The sequence below is a fragment of the Lutjanus erythropterus genome, chromosome 6 (assembly GCF_056507025.1).
Source record: "Lutjanus erythropterus isolate fLutEry1 chromosome 6, fLutEry1.hap2, whole genome shotgun sequence".
NCBI classification, from domain to species: Eukaryota; Metazoa; Chordata; class Actinopteri; order Lutjaniformes; family Lutjanidae; genus Lutjanus; species Lutjanus erythropterus.
The window spans coordinates 26,754,757-26,774,366 of NC_139322.1; the positions used below are offsets into that span (position 1 = coordinate 26,754,757).

Sequence of the window (19,610 nt, forward strand, 5' to 3'; positions counted from 1 at the left end):
GTCTTTGTGTTGGGAGCAACACAGGACATTTGATGACATCACCTTGAGCCTTGGGAAACACTGATCCAACATTTTTCACCATATTCTGATATTTTGCAGACCAAACAACTATTAATTGATTAGTCAAGAAAATAATCGATCGATTAATCGACTATGAAAGTAATCATTAGTTGCCACCCTCGTTTTTTACTTCTACCTCTAAGTTAAGTGTCTAAGTTGTTTGTTCATAATACCATTACATAACTGGAGGTGATGCAAAAGAGTAAACATCAGATAGTTTCAGTTTTTCCCAAAGAAGATGTCCTAACCTGCTCTGTACGTCAGTGAGCAGGCTAACCAATGTGTCATTAATTTGAAAAAACTCCACCCCTGTCATATTTTAGCACAGTTCTGTAAACTTTTCTTTGGACAAACTGGCACCAACATCCTTGATATTTTAATTACATCAGTGAGAGACTAATATTCTGTGGTTGAGATGCAGCCCATCTTTTATGATCCACAGCACCCTTTTTATAGGAATACTATAAAAAGGACAAAGTTTGGAAGGAAAACGAGCAGCTGTTAGAAGTTACGAGTAAGCTGTCCCTCAACTATACAGAAACATGGCCGACTTAAGAAAATTACTAAAGTTAACTGTCCAAGTTTTTTATCAAATATAAATAACTTAAACGATTAACTTACTCATCTGCAAAGGGGAAAAATCACCAGTACTACCACTGTGACATCAAATCTGGACAATTTTTCACACTATATCTGCTCAAGTTTGCTCACTCGCTGTATGTTAGGAAGGTGTGTGAGTCTGAACCTGGATCAAAAACAGTACTTGCAAGTCTAACAAAAATCTGCTTGCCATACAAAAGAGACATCACCCTGAGCAGAACTGCAGTGGAAACTCCCCTTTCATTATAACTGACTTTTAAAAACAAGGTTTATTTACATTCTGCATATTTATGTGATTTATGTCTCAGTGGAAGTAAGTGGATGCTCTTGTACTACTCAGCACGCCGACACTCTTCCTTGCTTCTGGCTCGCTGTCACAAACACCTCTCATACCTGGTCACTGTTATTTGAAGTCTCCTCTGTGCCTTTGGTGTCTGGAGGAACCAGTGGGGAGGTGAGGTTCAGGTAGCCCTGCTCTGATGGTTGGTGGGCGGAGATAGATGCTTGAGGGCCTTCCATCGCCACACGCTCGCCCACCTTCACACGACAGATAGCGTCCAGAATGTCCAGTGGGTCACATGAACCTGACGTCAGACTGATGACAAAGACGTAGTGAGAACTGGCAAAAAATGCACAAACATCCAACTCTGCCAGGCTTTGTGCAAGTTTCAACAAGTTAAAGTTTCCCCTAAAACACATTTTAAACAACATTGAAGTCAATGAAGCTTTATTAAAGTTAACTTCATAATCCAATCACTTTTTAAGACCTGCTGAAACTTTATTTTAGACATTTTAAGGCCTAAACAAAACACAGCCTTACCTTAGTGTAGATGTATGCAGGATGCCATCACAGAGGCTTTCAGAGGGGAGGACTTTCTTGGTGTTCTGTTGATCATTTGAAACATTTATGATCAAAACACACGAATGTTTAATTACAGTAAAGGAGGGGACATGTCACCCATTAGGTCAAAACACTTCTCTTACCTTTAAAACATACAGCCTCAGCCATGATAGAATCCAACTTGAACCATTTTCAGCAGCAATGGCAGATATTTAAATATAAAATTCTTCATGTCATGTCGCTAATGCTGTATGAGCGGCTTCAAAACAATTAAAAAAAATAAAAAAATAAAAAACTGTGAATTTTGGGTGGCATGTCCCATTGAGGCATAAAGATCTGTATGGCGTTACCTCCAGGCTGTAGAACGACTGGACGTTCCTCAGGGCACGTTCTAAAGAACTGACTTGATTGGAGAGCTTCAGGGTTCGATCCTGAAGTTGTCTGTTTTCCACTTCCAGGACGTTTACCCTGGAACACAGATTAATATTCACACTCACTCATAAAAACAATTTACACAGTGTGTCCTTTATGTCCCCACTAACACGTGAAGATTAATGACAGTTTGTCTGTCAATGAAAATTGTCAACAAGCCATCCAAATAAACATTTTTAGGAGACAAACTTTTGTTTTTTTTAGTATATTCATTCATGAATTCATGTTCCTTGAAAATCAGATTTCAGTTCTTGGTTGAAATCCCAACTAATAAGACACTTCAGTCAACTTAAAGGGGTAGTTCAGATTATTTGAAGTGAGGTTTTATGATGTATTTATTGATAATCACTGTATTACCTACAGTAGTACTGGCTGATACACCGCCAGTTAGGAGAAGAGAGGAGCAGAGAGGAGTACCAGCATGGAAGCTAAACAATGAAATGCTATGTACAGGGTCAGCAACAAAATGTATTTTAGACACTTAAAAAAGGTCCACCTAAAAAAGAAAAACAGCATCAGACTAAGTGTATGCTGTATACTTATACTATACAGAATCAGTCATTTCACCTTGCAGAACACCACTGCATCATTTGTTAGTTTATTAGTTAGTTTGCGTTACTGTGTCACTTCTGTGAGAGGACAGTTTAGATTCATTGAAGTCACACAATAACAAACAAACTAACCGACTGAGGCAGAAGTAGACCAGCAGCTCCTATGTTCTGGGAGGTAAAAATACGGACTTTTACCGTGGAGTCTGGTTGGAGAGGAGAGAGATATATGATGGCAGATTCCCATCAGAAAAGGCTGCTTGATGGCAACGTGAAGCAGTAAAATTATTCAAAATATAGCATCCACTTAAACTGATAGAGATTTTTTAAGCAGCTAAAATGCCTTTTTCTGCTGACCCTGTCCACAGCAGTTTATTGCTTAGCTTCTGTGCTGGTACTCAACCGCCATCTACTGTAGGTAATACACAGATTATCAATAAATATGTTATAAAGCCCCACATCAAATAATCCAAACTATCCCTTGAACATACATATAGAAATCTGGTATCCAACAAGGGGTGGGCAATCTTACAATTTTAGATTGAGATTGTGATCTAAGGCTTCCTCAATCAACTTTTTAGGCAAATTGTGAAGCTTGTGTTTTTTTATGTTCTCTTATTGCTAGTTCCAAACTTCATATAACCTCACTGACAAGCAGTCCCTGCACAGGAGGGTGAGTTTAGAGGATGAATCATGATTACGATTTTTATTTAATGAGTGTGATTCATTAAGATACCTGTGCTGGACCGTGGAGGCGGTCCTCATGCCTTGGCTGCCCATTTCCTCTGCCTCACTTATCTTCCGCAACAGCTCCCTCTTCTCCTCCAAAAGCTTCTCATTCTCCTCCATCACTGTATGGATCCGCTCTTTCTCCTGAAAGATATAAGGCAGAAAAAAACAAAAGCATGAATATTTTTCTCGCACAAATGTTTGTGAAATTTAGAAGTAAAGGGACGCTGAGTTCTGCACTGTGTGCGTGACCTTGTGTGAGAGGCTGGAGGCCAACACCAGGTCGTTCTCCAGTTTCTGGATGACACGATCTCTCTGTGCAGTCGCCTTGAGAAAGACCTGCTTGGCCTGACGCAGCTTGGTCTTGTGCTGACTCTGCTTCTCATTGTACTTCCTGGATGGAGAAGCAGAGGGTAGTAACCACAGAAAGAGTAACAACTTCTCAGGTTTTTTTTCTATTCTTGATTAGGCTATAACCTTACTCATCTGATCACAAAATATATGGTAATTTCTTCTTCATTTTTTAATATTGTGTCAAAAAAAAATATTTATGTTTGTGCATGTACAGTATGTGTCCTACCTGACATGTGTGTCCAGTTGGAGGAGAACTTGCTGCAGCTCCCCCTGCAGTCTGTCACACTCCTGCTGACTGGCAACCAAGTCCTCCTGCAGTCTGTGGCTTGACTTCTGGCTGTCTCTCACCTGTAGCGCACATTAAACATACATTTCAATCTAAAATCACACTGAATTAAACACATTTTGAGTTTAATATAAATATAACCCGCAGTTCAATACAAAGACTGTCTACACTGATTTTGTAAAACTGTCAGCCACAGCACTAAATGATAACAGTTTTTGAAAAAGATTGATAACATGCAGTAAAACAAAAGATTTGCTCGCTGTGATTGTAGGAATTTACTGGGTTGCAGCCACTGGTTGAAATCTTGAAACAAAACAAGACTAGAAGTAGAGACAAAGTGTCAGAGCTCATAGACTGTATATACAGTAAGCTGTTAGCACGACACCTCTGCAAAAAAAGGTGGCTCTTTGTGTTACACTACTACTATTATTAATGAGAACTTGTACTTATGAAATACAAACTTTCTAAAGGGTCAGAAATTGATGTAATTGGGAATCTAGTTTGACAAAGTTTTGAAAAGATATGAAATATTAAGGAATGTGAAAGGTGCCTCATGTGTGCAAAACCCTGCAGTTACATCTGCTGAACTGTTGCAGCTGTTGTCCTTACCTCCTCTCTGGTCTTGCTGAGCTCAGCTTCCAGGACGGCCAGGCGTGTGTCCAGCTTCTGGGCACGGTGGCTGAGCTCTGCATTTGTCCTAGTCATGGAGGCCTCCTTCAGCCTCAGGGAGCGTACCTGCTGCTGCAGCTCCTCCTCGCGCTGCTCTAACAGCCTCCTGAAATTGGAAAAGGAGGAAAAGATTGACAGAGGGATGATCAGTGAATAGATTGGATCAGAATTGTGCCCTTAAACTTGCAGCCTTGCTTATGGAACTATTACAACTACTGGGACTACGTCAAACAGTTTGTGTGACCTGGTGATGTGCTCCTCCTGTTGCTTGGCTCTCAGGGCTGACAGGGTGTCAGACAGATCCCTGCTATCCCTCTCCAGGCGGCTGCTCTCGCCAGCCCGGGCTTCCTCCACACGCAGCTGGTGCTGGGCGCTCTTTAGCTGCTGCTGCAGCTCCAACACCTATCATCCCAACAGAGAGAAGACAGACATCAATCAGTGACACAAAGAGACATGAAGCTACCCATGTCCCATTCATTTCAGCGGTATCCCAGGATTTCCTCAATGGGTCTGACAGAAATAGCCCACAGGGAAAGTGAAGCAGAACACATCTTACATCATCTTTACAAAAGCAAGAATCATGTTCCAAGGTTTCTTCATAAACTAAGAGACAAGTGCTTCTTCTATGTACTCAATATTAAAATAAGGATCAACTTTATTAAATCTCAACTAGTAGTATATAAAAGTCTCTTTGTGTAAGCTGGCTTCACTAAGCTAAAATTGGTAACCATGAATAATCAGCTATAACAGACCACTGTCATGAAGAACAGACCATTGCTACAGATGCGGGTGTGATCATAGACTCTGGAGGAGCAGTATTATCATTTTAAATCATCAATATATTTTTTAAATACAGGCTTTGTTTCACAATATTGATTTTTTCATAAATAAGCAGGACACTGTACAGGGAGTAGGTCATTATTGCGATATAAACACCTTCAGCATGATTCAAGACTCCTCTGCTTCAGATCAGGTTCATTCGTTACCCTATCAGAGTTTATTTCACAATAATAATCTGCTCACTGTAAATTATCCTTTACATAACATGCAGCATCAAGATAACAAGAGCACCAAGTTTAACAATAGATTACACCGTGGTCTTGGTGAATATTCGATTCTGACTGGCTGCAGGGTGACCGATAATTCCTGATAATGTACACTTACTAAGTACAGTACTTCCAGTGAAAATGCCTACTCACCATTCTACATTACTGCACTTGGATGAGTAACCATAGCAACAGTGTCGCCTCCACTTAGCCAATAATGTATTGCAACAGTGGGAGATTTAAGTGCCTCATCCTTTGATCACCACAGGATGGCGACTGTGGCACACAAACTGCCCCCGAAGTACACTGCCCCTTAAACTTTTTTTGTGCCCCTCTGACCTCGTTGATACTTTGCATCACATATGTAATCATCTTAAATCCCATTTACTGTTCAACTTGCTACTTCAGGCTGCGGCTAGCCTCACAGAGCCAAGCCTAACTCTTTATTTTGTTTTACTGCTGCCTGTGGGCAACAAGTACATGTGGTTTGTCATTTATTTGTGAATGTCTTGATATTGATTTAGGGACAATGACATGACTGGATTGCTATTAAGTCTTGGTGTTAAACATACTGTCAAATAATATTTACCATTTCTCAACTGCACACAATGTGTTAAAATAGCAATTCTATGAGCTGAGCAGACTAGAAATGACTTCCATTGCCAAGTCGTACCTAAGTTTCATCCTATTTACTGAGATAGAGAACAACGTTTCAATTGCATAAGAACCTAATGGGACGGTAATAATTGTTCCAGATATTAGTCAAGCCCTGAGGTGCTGCCAAGGAAAGGAAGGTATGACTTGTGAAAACGTTTGATTGAAAAAGACATGAAAATATAAATTAGTCTGAAATACTAATTTTTTTAATGGTCTAACCATAGCCTTTCAGTTCCCCAATGCACATCATTGCCTCAGCAGAGACAACTGTCAGGCACTGTCCCTTATTCAGATGAAACAGCTGATTGCTGTGGAGAAATTTTACCAGCACTGACCTTCTTGTCAGCAGCAAGGAGCCGTGCCCTCTCGGCCTGCAGGTCCTCCTGCAGATTGGTGGTGGCACTGCGGTTTGAGGAGTTGCGTGCCAGTTCCAACTCCAGTTCCCTGATTTTCTGCTGATGACGTTCACACTCCGCCGTCTGAATGTGGAAGCTCTGCTCCACCTGGACCAGCTTGGTCTGGACCTGCTTCAGCTCCGCACAAAGCTGACAGAGGCGCATGAAATAACAGACAGAACACAGACACAGATGTTTAACACCAGTGTAACAGCTATTCTGACAGTTAAAGCTCATTTCCTCTCTGTTAAGATTTAGGTTACAGTTTCACATTTGCTCATAGTACTCTGTCAGTAAGATGACTGAGTGACAAAGAGAGTGATTAAGTGATAAATGTCAAAGAAAATTAGAAAATGCAAATAGATACCAACCTTAAGTTTTTCCTGGTCCAGCAGAGTGTTGTGTCTCTTCAGGTCCATGTTCTTCTCCTTCTCGTAGCGCAGCTCCCTCTCTGCTGAGGAGAACAGACTCTGGGCCCTCTGCAGGTCCTGCTTCATTTGTTTAGCCTCCTCTGCTTTCTGGCTCAGCACTACGTCCTGGGACTGAAGACAGTGATAAGAAACAAGGTTTGGATGCATTTATGCTGAAGGGTGGTAAAGATAAATACAGGAAGCCAAGTGTGCCCTGATATTATTTTGTTTGTGGCTGTTAGGAATCATCAAGCCTATCTCACAATAATTTCTTTTGACTTTTGACTTTTGTATTAATGTCACTTAATTCAGATTAGTGAAATTACTTCAGAAAATTATATCAAATATAATATATATATGTCATATATATCAAATTGTCTATTACTTTAAGTATGAAGCCATAATGCAAAAGCCAATGATGTTATAAACTGAAGCTCAGAAACACCAACTACAATGGAGACCGAGATTATTTGCAACCTTAAAGGCTTCAGTCGTAGCTTATTTTGGCTTCTGCCGGCTCAAGAGCTCTCCCTTAATACTGGACCAATTTCAAAAACTGCTGTTTAAAAAATAACTTAGTTACCATTTAAACTGAACTGCAGAAACAGCAACAGGATTCTGTGTTATGATCATATGTACCTTGATGCGTGCCTGGGCTTCATTGACCTGAGCCTGCAGGGCCAGTTGATGCTGAGAGGCCAGCTGCCGCTCCTCCCCCAGCTTTGTTTGCAGATGATTCAGCTCCTGCTTCAGACCAGAAACCTACAAAAATTAAATAAATAAATAAAAATCACACACACAGACTCACACATATGAACCATATATGACTCCGGTAGAGGAAATTCCTTGCTGTAGTGGTGTTACCTCATTTTCAGAAAATCTCGGTAAGTCAAGAGTCATACAGGATGATTTAAAACGCAACCTTCTGACAAATAAAATGACCTACCAATGGACATGTAATCTAGTTACCTGATCAAGGCACTCATCCTTGCTCCTCTCCACTGGACTCAGCCTAGTCTCTACAGGAGTTGAGTGAGGGTCAGGCTTCTGGCTGTTTATAAGTGCGTCCTTTGTAGAGGAGAGCTGCTCCTGATACCACTTGAGCTGCTCTTTGAGGCGCTGCATCTCAAGCTCCAGTATCTCTTTTTCTCCCTCAGCAGTCAGCTTCTCCTGGACACTGGAGCTCAGTTTGGCCTGGAGCTCAGCAGTCTGCAGCCGCTCAGAAACCAACTCTTCTCTGAAAAATATGCACATTTATGCAAAACAAGAAAGCTCCTGACTGACCATGGTGCAAGACAGAAGTACCAGCTGCAACAGTGCAATCACTTATCTCCCAACACTGTCCCACTTCCCCCCACATCTCAAAGATACTATTGCATGAGTCAATATATTTCACACTGTGAACTCTGGGCTGATAACAACCTCAAGGCGTTGTGTGCCGTCTGGAGGCTGCTGAGTTCAGCAGTTAGCTTGTCAGCCTGCTCCTGCAGCTGATCCACCTGAAGCTTATTTTCCCTGAGGTCCTCCTGGGTCCGGTTACCATCCTTGTAGCGTTCCAGCTCACTATGCAGCCGGCTGTGGGCACGCTCCATTTGGGCCAGCTGTCAGGCAGAGAGGCACAGACAGAAGATGGAAAGAAATTCATGTAAATATGCTGTAAATATCAAAATGATGTCATTTTGATTTGTTTATCCTGCACATACACTAGTTTTGATCTGTTTTCATGCTCACTTTTTGGGGTTTTATATGTATTTTATAGATTTTTTGTATATTTAGCAACCATATTAAGCACATGATGGTCCAACAATCAAATATTCTCCTACAAACACATATGTGTGTCATGGCTCTTGTTATTGCTCATATTACTTTAGAGATAAGATGATTCAATCTCTGTTTGTCCATGTTTGGTTAAGTTTGGTAAGTTTGCTATGCTTTCAATTATTCATAATGCCTACATGCCAATTTGTCTCACCATTGGACTGTGACTTTATTGAGCTAACATAACTGGTACTAACCTGTTGCCAAAAACCTCAATGTGACTATCAGTCACTCACCTGGAGAGATGTAGTCCCTGTAATAAGTATTTGTACTTCTAATAAGGGGTGTAGCCTTTTCCAGCAGCCTGTAGTAGCCTACTGTTCTGGTGTGATTCAAGAGACGATTACAAAAGCAGATATGCCTACATTTTCCATGATTTTGATAAGTCTTTTGATAAGGATAAACAGATGTTTTTTGCTGTCTTTGTGATAACCACCGTTTGCCCCAGATTTGCTTCTACTATTTCTTGCATGTTTGATGATGTCTTAACCAAACACAATAGGAGTGTCTATAAATTACAGTGGATATCCTCTTTACTCTCAAACTCAACTGGATGACCTGTTATGTTTGGCCAACTGTATTTTTTGTATTTGATCAGTGTACCATGGTCAGTTTTTAAAAACACATTCTAAAACAAAGATTAAAATGTCCTGTTCCGCTCCTGTTGTTGGAGAATCTTTGATTGGCTTCATCTGCCCAGAGAATTCATTAGTGTGTTTGGTGCTACTGTTTACATTCCTCCAGATGAAAATGCAAAAAATGCCTACAAGAACTGTTATTTTTTTATTGTAGCTGGTGATTTTAATCAAACAGTCCTTTGAACTGAGACGCAGGGAACTCTGAACTGAGACGCAGGGAAGGGTGGTCAGATTGACCACCCTTCCCTGCGTCTCCTGCCTGTTTACACCCAGCTGATTAAAAGGGTCAAACAGTTGAAATGTGGACAGATGAAGCTACTGGGGCTTTACAGGACTGTTTTGAGAGCACTGATGAGCAGATGTTCAGAGATGCTGCCACACAGATCATATATATTCCTTGAGATCAGTGACATCACATATCAACAAATGCGTCGCTGATATGGTGAGAACAAAGACAATAAAATCATTCCCCAGCCAAAAAGCCTGAATGAATGGAGAAGTGAGGATTCTATGCAGAGTAAAAGAAGCTGCCCTTTTGTCAGGTGATGAGGAAGCTTTAAGCACTGCTAAGAGCAAGACTGAAAACTGGCATCCAGGAGGCAAAGCGAGAGAAAGCACAACACCAACAACACCAAAAATCTGTGGCAAGATATCCAGAACATCACAGGCTACAAAAGCAGGAGCGCACCCCTGTATTCAATAACCATTTATCTCTGTAGAAAGAATAGTTTCCTCAGTTTCACTGTGTTTAAAAGTGCTAAGTTATGAAAGGAGTCAGCAATAGCAAGCAGAGTTAGTTGTAAAATGAACAAACCTTTTCCTCCAGAACAGCTTTTTCCCCCTTGACCTGGGTGAGGCTCTTGATGAGTGTTTTCCCTTGTTGGCACTCTGTCTGAAGGCTGTTGACCTCAAGTCTCAGCTTCTTCAGCTCTCGCTCACCTATTTGCAAAGCCTTTGGTGTAGAGAATGAGACAATTATAGATGGCTTGTAACTCTAACTTTGTAAATGTTGTGTTTTCTTTAAATCTAACAGCAATCTTTTGCAGTAGGACTAAATCTCTCAAACTCTAAACTGAATTTCATGTATTTTACATGGTGTTATTCTTTTCTGTCAGATGAAGTGTTGGGTACGTGCAATTTTTACCTCCTTGTCTTTTTTGAGGGCAGCCTGTGCAGCACTGAGGTCGACCTCAAGCTGTTTCCTCCAGTCCTTCTCCTCGGTCAGACGAGCCTCCAGCAGAGCCAATCTCTCCTGGCTGCTGTCCCTTAGGTGCTTCATACATGGTGAACACAAAGCATTTATAAGATGAATAGAGTCATGGAATTTGAAGCATATAAACTCCTTTGATGTACCATAATTTAATCTCTGCGAGCTGATGATTTCCTCTTTTTTTTCACATTTTCCTCTAATTTTATGCAGCACATGTAGATTACCATACATCTCTCTTGATTGTCATGTTGCTGCTTATTACACATGACAAACTATTAAAACTTCAGTTTATATTTTAAGCATTAGGATTCCACCTCTTTGTGCTTCAGAGGGGGCTTTTAATTCAACACACACACACACACATATATATACACATATCTTATTATGAACAGAGAGATAACATTAATGACATTCAAAAGTGAGTAATTTCTTACCAACTGTAAGTAGGACTCAGCGGGTTTGACCTCTTCTCCATTCTTCAGTATTTTTTCTTGGCTATCCTGCTTCTTCAGCTCTGCCTCAAGGCCTTTGATCTGCATTGACCAGTTAAGACTATTACTACAACTTCTAGACCAAATTTCACTGTCTTCTAATCAAGGACAGCATTAATGAAGGTCTGAAAGGTCTGTGAAATGTTTCTAAACCACAATAATAATCCATAAATAATCCATCCATCCTTCATCCACTTAAAAAAAAAATGAATAGAGGTTTTGATCAATAATTTAATGATTCTCATTACCCTCCTGTGGAGTCCCTCCAGTTCTCCCTCGTGGCGATGCCTCTCTTCCTTGCTGGTATTCTGGGCCTCCCCCAGCAGTGCCTCCAGCTCCTCGTTCCTCTCCTCCAGCTCTTCCTGGTCCTTACGAAGCCTCTGGAGTTGTCGTTGCAGCTCCCTCACCTGTACAAGACCATCTTCCATCGCCTCACGACACCTAACAGAGAATGATGATGATTAAAGTCAGAGAGGGCAGGTGGGAATGTTAACTAGTCACATTATTAACCAGGATGCAACTGTTGAGGAATTCATCTATTTACCGTTTGTGAATGAAATCCTTTTCGTGGCTAGGCAGACTGTTTTGTGGTTCACTGCTGAGGCTCTTGTCCTTTCGATCCTCTTTGGCTACAACATCTTGGTCTGCATCATTTATGGCTGACTGTACAAACACAAGACCAAACAATAGAGAGCTGCTGCAACAACATCTAGTATTTATTTTAATAAGGAAATTCAGTGAAATACCAACCTGGTCCAGGAGATTTTTCTTCTCAGACTCTAAAGTGCGCACTCTGTCCCTCAGAGCTAGATTCTCAGCATCTAGTCTGTCATTTTGCTCTTTGGCTCGCTGCAGCTTCATCATATCTGTGAGGAGACAAAACCATGACCATGAATATCTAAAAAAATTATATTTAATATAGACAGGAAATTTAATTTTTGTTTCTGTCTTCTGACTTATTAGACCTTATTGCAATATTACAAAATTATACAAACTTTTACATGCATACTAAATGCAGTAATTATGATGACAATAATTATAGTGTAACGTTGCAATTAACAACAAATTTCAATTTGTTCAGAAAGATGGATTTCTTAAGAAACATGATTTCTTTCTAATTTTCTCAATTAGTCCCTAAAACAAACCACACAAAGTATTTTAATATAATAATATGTATGTGGCAGATGCTCTAAGACTTGACTGAGCCTCCTCACAAAAGTCAAAGATCCAGCCTAAATACCACCAGTACAGGGGAAGAGGAAATATTTTTCACACAAACTAAATTAAACAAATTGTGCTCAAGCCTGAAATGACTGTATGGGGACATCGGAGTGCCATTTGTGAAAGTAATAGTAAGAAAATCAGCTTCATAGTTAGGTAGCGTCTACTTTTATCAAATTATAAAATTCATGACAATAAAAAAAGAATCATTTGTCATTTGATTTCGAGGCGTTATTTTTAGTTACTGGCTTTGAAATGTATCTAAATATAAAAAACAAAATTTCAGCCAACCAGAATTTTAGACCAGTAAAATAAAATCTCGAACAATGTGGCTGGTGTTAATGTCACACACTGAATGGCAGTTTGTCGGTCTCACCACAGTGTTTCAGTTTGTCCACTTCCTTCCTCAGGTTCTCTACTTCTTGGACTGTTCCCTGAAGCTCAGATCCTGAGATTATAAGCAGATTTTTCATTCTAGACAGAGCTGGATATAAGCTTTCTGCTCTTTTGTGCCTTTTAAAACATTCCCTTTCATATTCTGTTTAAGAATTCCTATATTCATGTAGCCTGACAACAAGTAATATTGACATTTCAGTAGGAGAAAGATATTTAAGCTACTGGATATGGACATTAAAACATTTTAAAGATCAAGAGACCAAGGCTGCATGTGTAAATCTGGCCATTCAGGTGCGCTTAATGCCACTCTGTGTATGTTTCTTGAAACCTCTTAATTCAAAGAACAATACACAAAACTGTAAGCTTTTTTAGAAATATCACATCAAAGACTATCACAGATTCATAGTTCTTTGTGGAATACATGTTGGAAGTCTCTGCTACATACCACTTGGGTCAAAGTTATTGTTTTTGGCAGCGTCCAGTTCATTGGTGAGCCTGCGGATATCCTGATGAGCCATCGCCAGCCTCCTAGACGCCTCTTCCAGGTCCCGCTCCAGCCTGTGGCGCTCATTTCGCTCTCGGGAAATCTCCTCACTGTGGGCCTGATGTAAAAGAATCAAGGGTGGATGGTTACGGAGAGAGTCCAAAGATTAGTAATTGAGAGTGAAGATGCAAGTGGTTCAACATGCTGTTGTAAGAGAGACATGCATTCTGACATTGAGATTCGTGGTCACTGCAGGCCTGGAAAGCAGAGCAGTGAGTTTGATTTTTCCTTCACCTGCATAGAGAAACCAGTGGGATAAAAATTACACATGCGATTACCTGTGACATGCCATTACTGCTCCAACCATTTCAAGCACTCATCGGTTGTTAGAAAGTTACATTAACAAATGTGTTATTGAGACAAGCAATGTCATCTGCATCATAGTGCTCATGCAGATATGGGGTCACAGTATCAGCGTGGAATGTATTTTTGAAAAGTAGTACCAGAGATGCCCTTTATCACAACATCATTGTTAGTTACTTGGTTAGTATAATAAGCTGCAAGGTGGAAAACCTACAGGGGTAATATTGTGTTTGCTCTGACCAGACCTGCGCAGCCCAAACAGCTTCTTCAATGGACTCTGGGATGAACACTGCTGAGAGGAAAGATCCGTGTGTGGACAATCTCAACAGAAACTGCATAAGCATCACGTGAGTTTCCCTGTATCTGGGGACAAATTAGGTTGTTCTTGTCTCCACAAACTGCACTTAACCTGCAGTTACACTGTCATGTGGCTTGGCTGAGTAACAAGTCTGTCTGTTTCCTCACCTTTGTCACATTATCTATGGTTTTCTGCATATCCTCTCTCTGCTGCCTTAGCTCCTCCCCCATTGTGTGGTGAATAAGCTCCTGTCCAAGTGTCACAGAGAGATAGAGACTGTCTTAACAGCATTTATATAGTCTCTTTCCATTTACCTTAGATAGCTAAAAATCAGGTTAGGACATGTTCATTTGAAAATTTAAAATAACTGAAGACTGGACATTCATTGTTCAAGACGATGGTAGCACCTCTGTACTTTCACTGATATTGCCTGATATTTACAGTTCAAATGGTGAAAATGAACTACACCACACTAACACGACACGACCTCTGATGCACACAGGTCAGTCCTTTACCTGGTGCTGGACTTCCCTCAAGCTGTCAGTGAGGCTCTGACTTTCCAGTCTCCTCTCACTAGCCTCCAGCCTTTCCAGTAGTGTGGCTCTCTCCACCAGCAGGTAAGCCACCTGCTCACTGGGGCCGCTCAGACCTATCTCACCGAGGTCCTCCTGAGCCAACATCTCTGCCAGCTCCTTGCTCTGACTCTCTGGAAGAAAAGAGGAGTTTTCTGGTCAGTCGTTTAAGCTGCTGTAAAAGCTATCCTGTCTCATTTAACCTACATACAGTCTGTTGTCATAATGAATATAGTTAACTTTTTTTCTTGTAGATTGAACTGATGTTTGCTCCAGTTTTTACAGTTTGTCTTCTGCCCAAATATTGGTGGAGTTGAACAATTATTTAGCCTGTAATATTTCCTACACACTATTTTGCATACTTGGAAGACTATTTCATACTTTTAAGGCCTTTTATCAGTTAATATGAATTGTAAGACAGTTTAAGAATCTTCAAAGATCTGTAGCCTCCATGAGGATTATTTAATATCATTTATTACATTTATAAGTGTATAGCCGCAGATTTAGGACAAACACAAGTAAATATGTCATTCACAGATTGTATGCTCTGAATATTCACAGATTTCACAGACCATCCACAGCAAATACTTGCCAAGGTGTATTTGAAATATTCTACTCAGGAGCTTGGCTGAACGAGGCAAGGCTGAAGCCCAAAGGAAAGAATGCCAACATTGTCCTAGATTGTCATCGAATTCACCTTGTTGTTGTCGGATCTGGTGAAGCTCTTGTCGCAAGTGTTCATTGTCTCTTTCATAGTCTGCAGTGAGACACTCGCGCTCTTCCAGTAGCCCACGAATATGTGCTACATAGCTCTCCACCTGACAGACAAAAAGACAAAAGTTATTTCAGCTGTAACCGATACAGCATTTTGAGCATTTCAGAAACGTGAATGGAGTCATGGTCTAAATCACTCATTTGTCTATGGTTCCAATTAAAAGGAGGAGCAGAATATGTTAGACAGGATGATTGAGAGCCTTCCATCATACACAATCAGCTCAAGAGGTCTGTCTGTGGTGAACTAAAATTTCACAGAAAATGTTCACCTCCTGCATCTCATTGGCCTGCTGGGTACGCAAGGTCTGCAGCTCCTGGGTGGCTGTACGAAGCTTTGTCTCACGATTAAGCAGCTGGTGCCACAGGTGACACTGCCGCTCCTCAACGCTGGCCCCCGGAGGCAAGCCATCCTCCTGAAGCCGCATAGAAATCTGGTCCAGGTCTGTCCGTACCTGAGGACCCAGAGAAGGAGCTGAATGAACTGCTATGTAAATAGGGACACTTCAACCCCAAGTCAAATGTATATCATTTTCCTCTCGGCCTGAAGTGCTATTTATCAGTCAAAATTGTTTTGGTGTGAGTTGCCAAGATGTAGAGATTGGCCGAAAAACTCAACAGCAATGTTCTTTCCAGAAATCATGATACAATTACTCAAGACAATCCACAGACCTTGTTGTCAGCAGTTTCATGTAGGAACTATCTTCTTACTGCCGAAATACACCCAAGGTTCATGCATAGGACACTGTAAGGTGCAAATATTAATGAGTATCTCTAAAACTCAGCAACTTATATGAAAACTATTTAAATGGATTAATAGCACCAGGGATAAGAGGGAAAATTTGTATTTTTTTATTTTAGTGTGTACTGTTTCTTAAACTGCGGTTTGTAAAGTTTTATCAAATGAAATACTTCTCACTTCTGTGTTGAATCATGAAGGATCTACAAATTAAGCTTGTGTGTAAATGAGTGTTCTTGGCCATACTGCTTGTCATCACAAAGCTTTGCTTGATAGAATAATGGATATTCAGCTTAATTTTCATTTAGCTAAAAGTCAATTCCAAAGCTATGCACTGTTACATACTGTTATAGGCTTTTTGGAATATATGACATGTTACAAAACCTGCAACATAGTAAGCAAACTATTTTTGAACTCTTGAATTACTTAATTTTACCAAACAAGTATTCAACATCAAGGTTGTCAGCTTCACTGAAAACTGATCCTTTTGTGTGACACATAGGAGATGGCCACAACATCAGAGCGGCATGCCAGCACTAAACACCTGTTGCTGAACTCAATACTGTACATTGTAGGGCTTGTAACCTGAGCAGGCCCCCCGTGCAGCATTTTAACTACTCCAAGAGCGGTCACCACTCCAACAACATGCACCATATTGTCACAGGTTGTGTATCAGGTGTCACATGCCTGTTGTGCTTAAACATCACAGCAACTGGTCTTTGCTCTTGCAATTGTGAAACAAATGGCGAAAAGATGAGACACTCACTACAACCACTATGCTAATGGAGTACTGGTGAATGTTGGCTGTTTGTCCAAGATTTATTCACTCCAACAGCCACTTTTGCACTTAAATTATTAATTTTACATGAACTTGTACTTGTCAAGTTGATAACAAAGCTGGGCTGCACAATTAATTGAAATATTAGTGAAATCACAATATGGCCAAATGCAATATCATAATATCAGAAGCTGCAACTTTTGATCAAGGGAAAAGTTGTGATAAAACAGCATTATAATGAAGTACTGTAGTGCTACAGAGATGACCTGGCATTTTGTTCATCAGATGTAAGAAAACATGATTGCCTGGTACAAATCCCAACAAATGTCACATCATCATGATGTTAATTGTCTAATTGTTTTTCCAGTGAAAATTAAAATTGTGATGCAAAAATAAAATAATAAAATAAGGTCACACTTTGTGAAAAACAGGTCACACAACTTCCATCAAATATTTCTGTTGATGAACACTAGAACAAAGCATCTCAGCAGTGGCACTATTTTAACTGTAAGCAAATTAACAGCGATGAATGTTACCTCTTCATGGTCCATGGTCACACATTAAGTCGCAGATGTAGCTGCATCTGTGAATGATGAACTTTTTCCACAAATAGTGAAAGTGCTGATCCCACACAACAAGTCAGCCTACATGGCACCGCATAAAGGACAGCTGGATTTGCAATGATGTGACAAAGATCAGCAGACTCTCAAGCTTCTTCACTTCCATTGCTGTTGCAATTCATCCATGGAAACGTCTCTTGTCGCTGTCCTGTATAAGATGACATGCTTTAGAACAAGTCTGTCAGGTCATGTTAGGACCTGCAGTCACGAGATTAGACGAGCTACTTCAGCTTAGACAGGCGCAGGAAGCACACTCTAGTTCTCAAAGCAGAATTACATCACCGGAGGCTATGCAAAGCTATAACTGATAGCTGTGTTTTACCTGCAAGTATGTTTAATCTGCTACCATGTTATCATGAGGAATATAACATGGACAGCCACTATATATGGGTAACATGGCATGGCATTTTCTGCCTTGTATTTGAAGCGTTGCATCAAGCAACAAGATCTATTCACATTTCCTGCAAAGTGGACGGTGTCGCTAATGTTACTCCCAGCAAGTAACAATTTGGGGTTTAAAATCTTTGCTTTCCAGCTAACTATTTTTCCCAAAATGTCTGACGAGGAGGAGCGAACGAGGGTTTTTGTAGGACAACAGCCACTTGCATTCCTTTTGGCCACGCAATCTCACTGGTAAGAAAGATGTGGTTGGCTAATAATCACAGATTTGCTAGCCATGCAGAGTAATAGGCTTGTAGCCAAATAACCAACACTGGCAACTGCGACTACCTGCAGCAGTAGCTCGTTAGCAAAGTTAGCTCCAAAGTTACCGTAGTAAGTTATACTTCACATTCAGCTAACGCTAGCTCGCTACCGTTAGCCATAGCTTTCTCCAGTGGCCGCTTGGCAGCCACTGGTGAACGCCGCAAGCTTCAGCGATAACTGAAGACTCCTGCTTACATATAAACTTCTTCACATTGGTGAAACTGAGTAACAAGGGTGACGTTAAAGTTTGACTCACCTTTCAAAGGGTAAATGCGACAAGAAAACCAAGTGCTGAGGACAGGCGTGGCGGAGTGAATTGGCTTCTACTAGCACCTAGGCAACGGACCGTACCATTCATGAGATTCAGGGGACAGTCGACAAGAAAAGTTGTTCGTTTTAGTTTTGAAAAATATTCCAAGGAGTGCTGTTGTTGTTGTGATCGAAAGCTTTACGTTTTGGTACGAGTAATAACCATAACCAGTTTACCCACTCGAGATTGTGTTATAGGTTCAATCTAAAATAAAGGTTTTTGCCATTAAACAAAAATGTCGAAATGGTTTCGTTAGTAACAAAAATAATAATAATCTAGTATGTAACGTCATACATGCGGCCTGTATCGATGTCATGCGTTATTTACTGCGTGATGGTAGTTCATGGACATTGCTTTTAATGAGACTTTTTTTCATTAATCCATAGACGTAAACACCAGGGGTCGACAAAGGTCGTGTGCGCCTAGCAGAGAATCCTTAATTTACAAAACTCTCGCGAGATTTCTACGCATAGTTTCTTCATTGTGCAATTTGCACAAACCTGTTATGTTTTATAACGTGCCAACTCAATATTTTAAATCTGGGTAAATTTAAAGACAAAACAAGCAAACAAACCAAAAAACCCCACTCCGTTAGTGTAGGAGAATGATCTTGGTTTGGGTTAAAATGAGCACTCTCTCGAGACTTCTCGCGGGTTTAGGGTTCCCTTATAGGCACGAGTGGTATATTGCGACTAAACCAATTGTTTGAGTCTGTTTTAGTTTAGAAAAAATATTCCAAGGTTTGTGTTATGAATAACAGTAGTTTGGAACAAGTAATAACCCAAACGAGTTAACCTAATCTAGATAGGGGTTTAAGTTTAGCCTAAAATGAAGTGGTATTTATTTTTTGCAGTTAAACCTTCCAAAAATGATTTCGTCCTAGTTAATAACCCATAAAATATCACCTGTTTGTGTGTAGGCTGTACAGGCAGCCTCTATCAATATCATGCTCTATTCAGTGTTCTCAGTGGTAGTTGCTTTTTGATCAGGCGTCCCTCATTAATCTATGGATGTCAACACCAGGGGGCTTCAAACACAACATTTGTCTTTTCCTCCTGTTATAAGTGTGTCATGATTTCAGTCACCTATATATCTTGAAATAATTTATTTCTAAAATAATGCACAGGTACAGGCATTAATACAAACATTCAAGTGCAGATGCCTCCTAG

General features: G+C 40.4%; 1 protein-coding gene across 2 annotated transcripts; it reads right to left on the reverse strand.

Moving 5' to 3' along the window:
- Nucleotides 1-972: 972 nt before the first annotated feature.
- On the reverse strand, nt 973-18,641 carry ccdc30 (coiled-coil domain containing 30). Of its 2 annotated transcripts, XM_084721437.1 has the most exons (28): nt 18,388-18,641; nt 17,343-17,574; nt 15,562-15,744; nt 15,216-15,336; nt 14,462-14,652; nt 14,114-14,194; nt 13,863-13,940; nt 13,247-13,403; nt 12,782-12,853; nt 11,931-12,050; nt 11,729-11,843; nt 11,433-11,625; nt 11,128-11,226; nt 10,628-10,756; nt 10,298-10,435; nt 8,450-8,628; nt 7,997-8,264; nt 7,667-7,789; nt 6,989-7,159; nt 6,558-6,767; nt 4,764-4,921; nt 4,460-4,625; nt 3,791-3,912; nt 3,463-3,604; nt 3,218-3,354; nt 1,852-1,969; nt 1,481-1,545; nt 973-1,255 (listed from the first exon to the last, which is right to left on the reverse strand). In XM_084721437.1, exons 2-28 carry the CDS (start codon nt 17,355-17,357, stop codon nt 1,048-1,050), a joined length of 3,759 nt encoding a protein of 1,252 aa, XP_084577563.1. In that variant the 5' UTR covers nt 17,358-17,574; nt 18,388-18,641; the 3' UTR covers nt 973-1,047. The 2 variants fall into 2 exon arrangements, with proteins under 2 accessions (XP_084577563.1, XP_084577564.1); XM_084721438.1 differs by lacking the exons at nt 14,114-14,194; nt 18,388-18,641 and having other exon boundaries at nt 13,863-13,937; nt 17,343-17,357.
- Between the last annotated feature and the right edge of the window lie 969 nt (nt 18,642-19,610).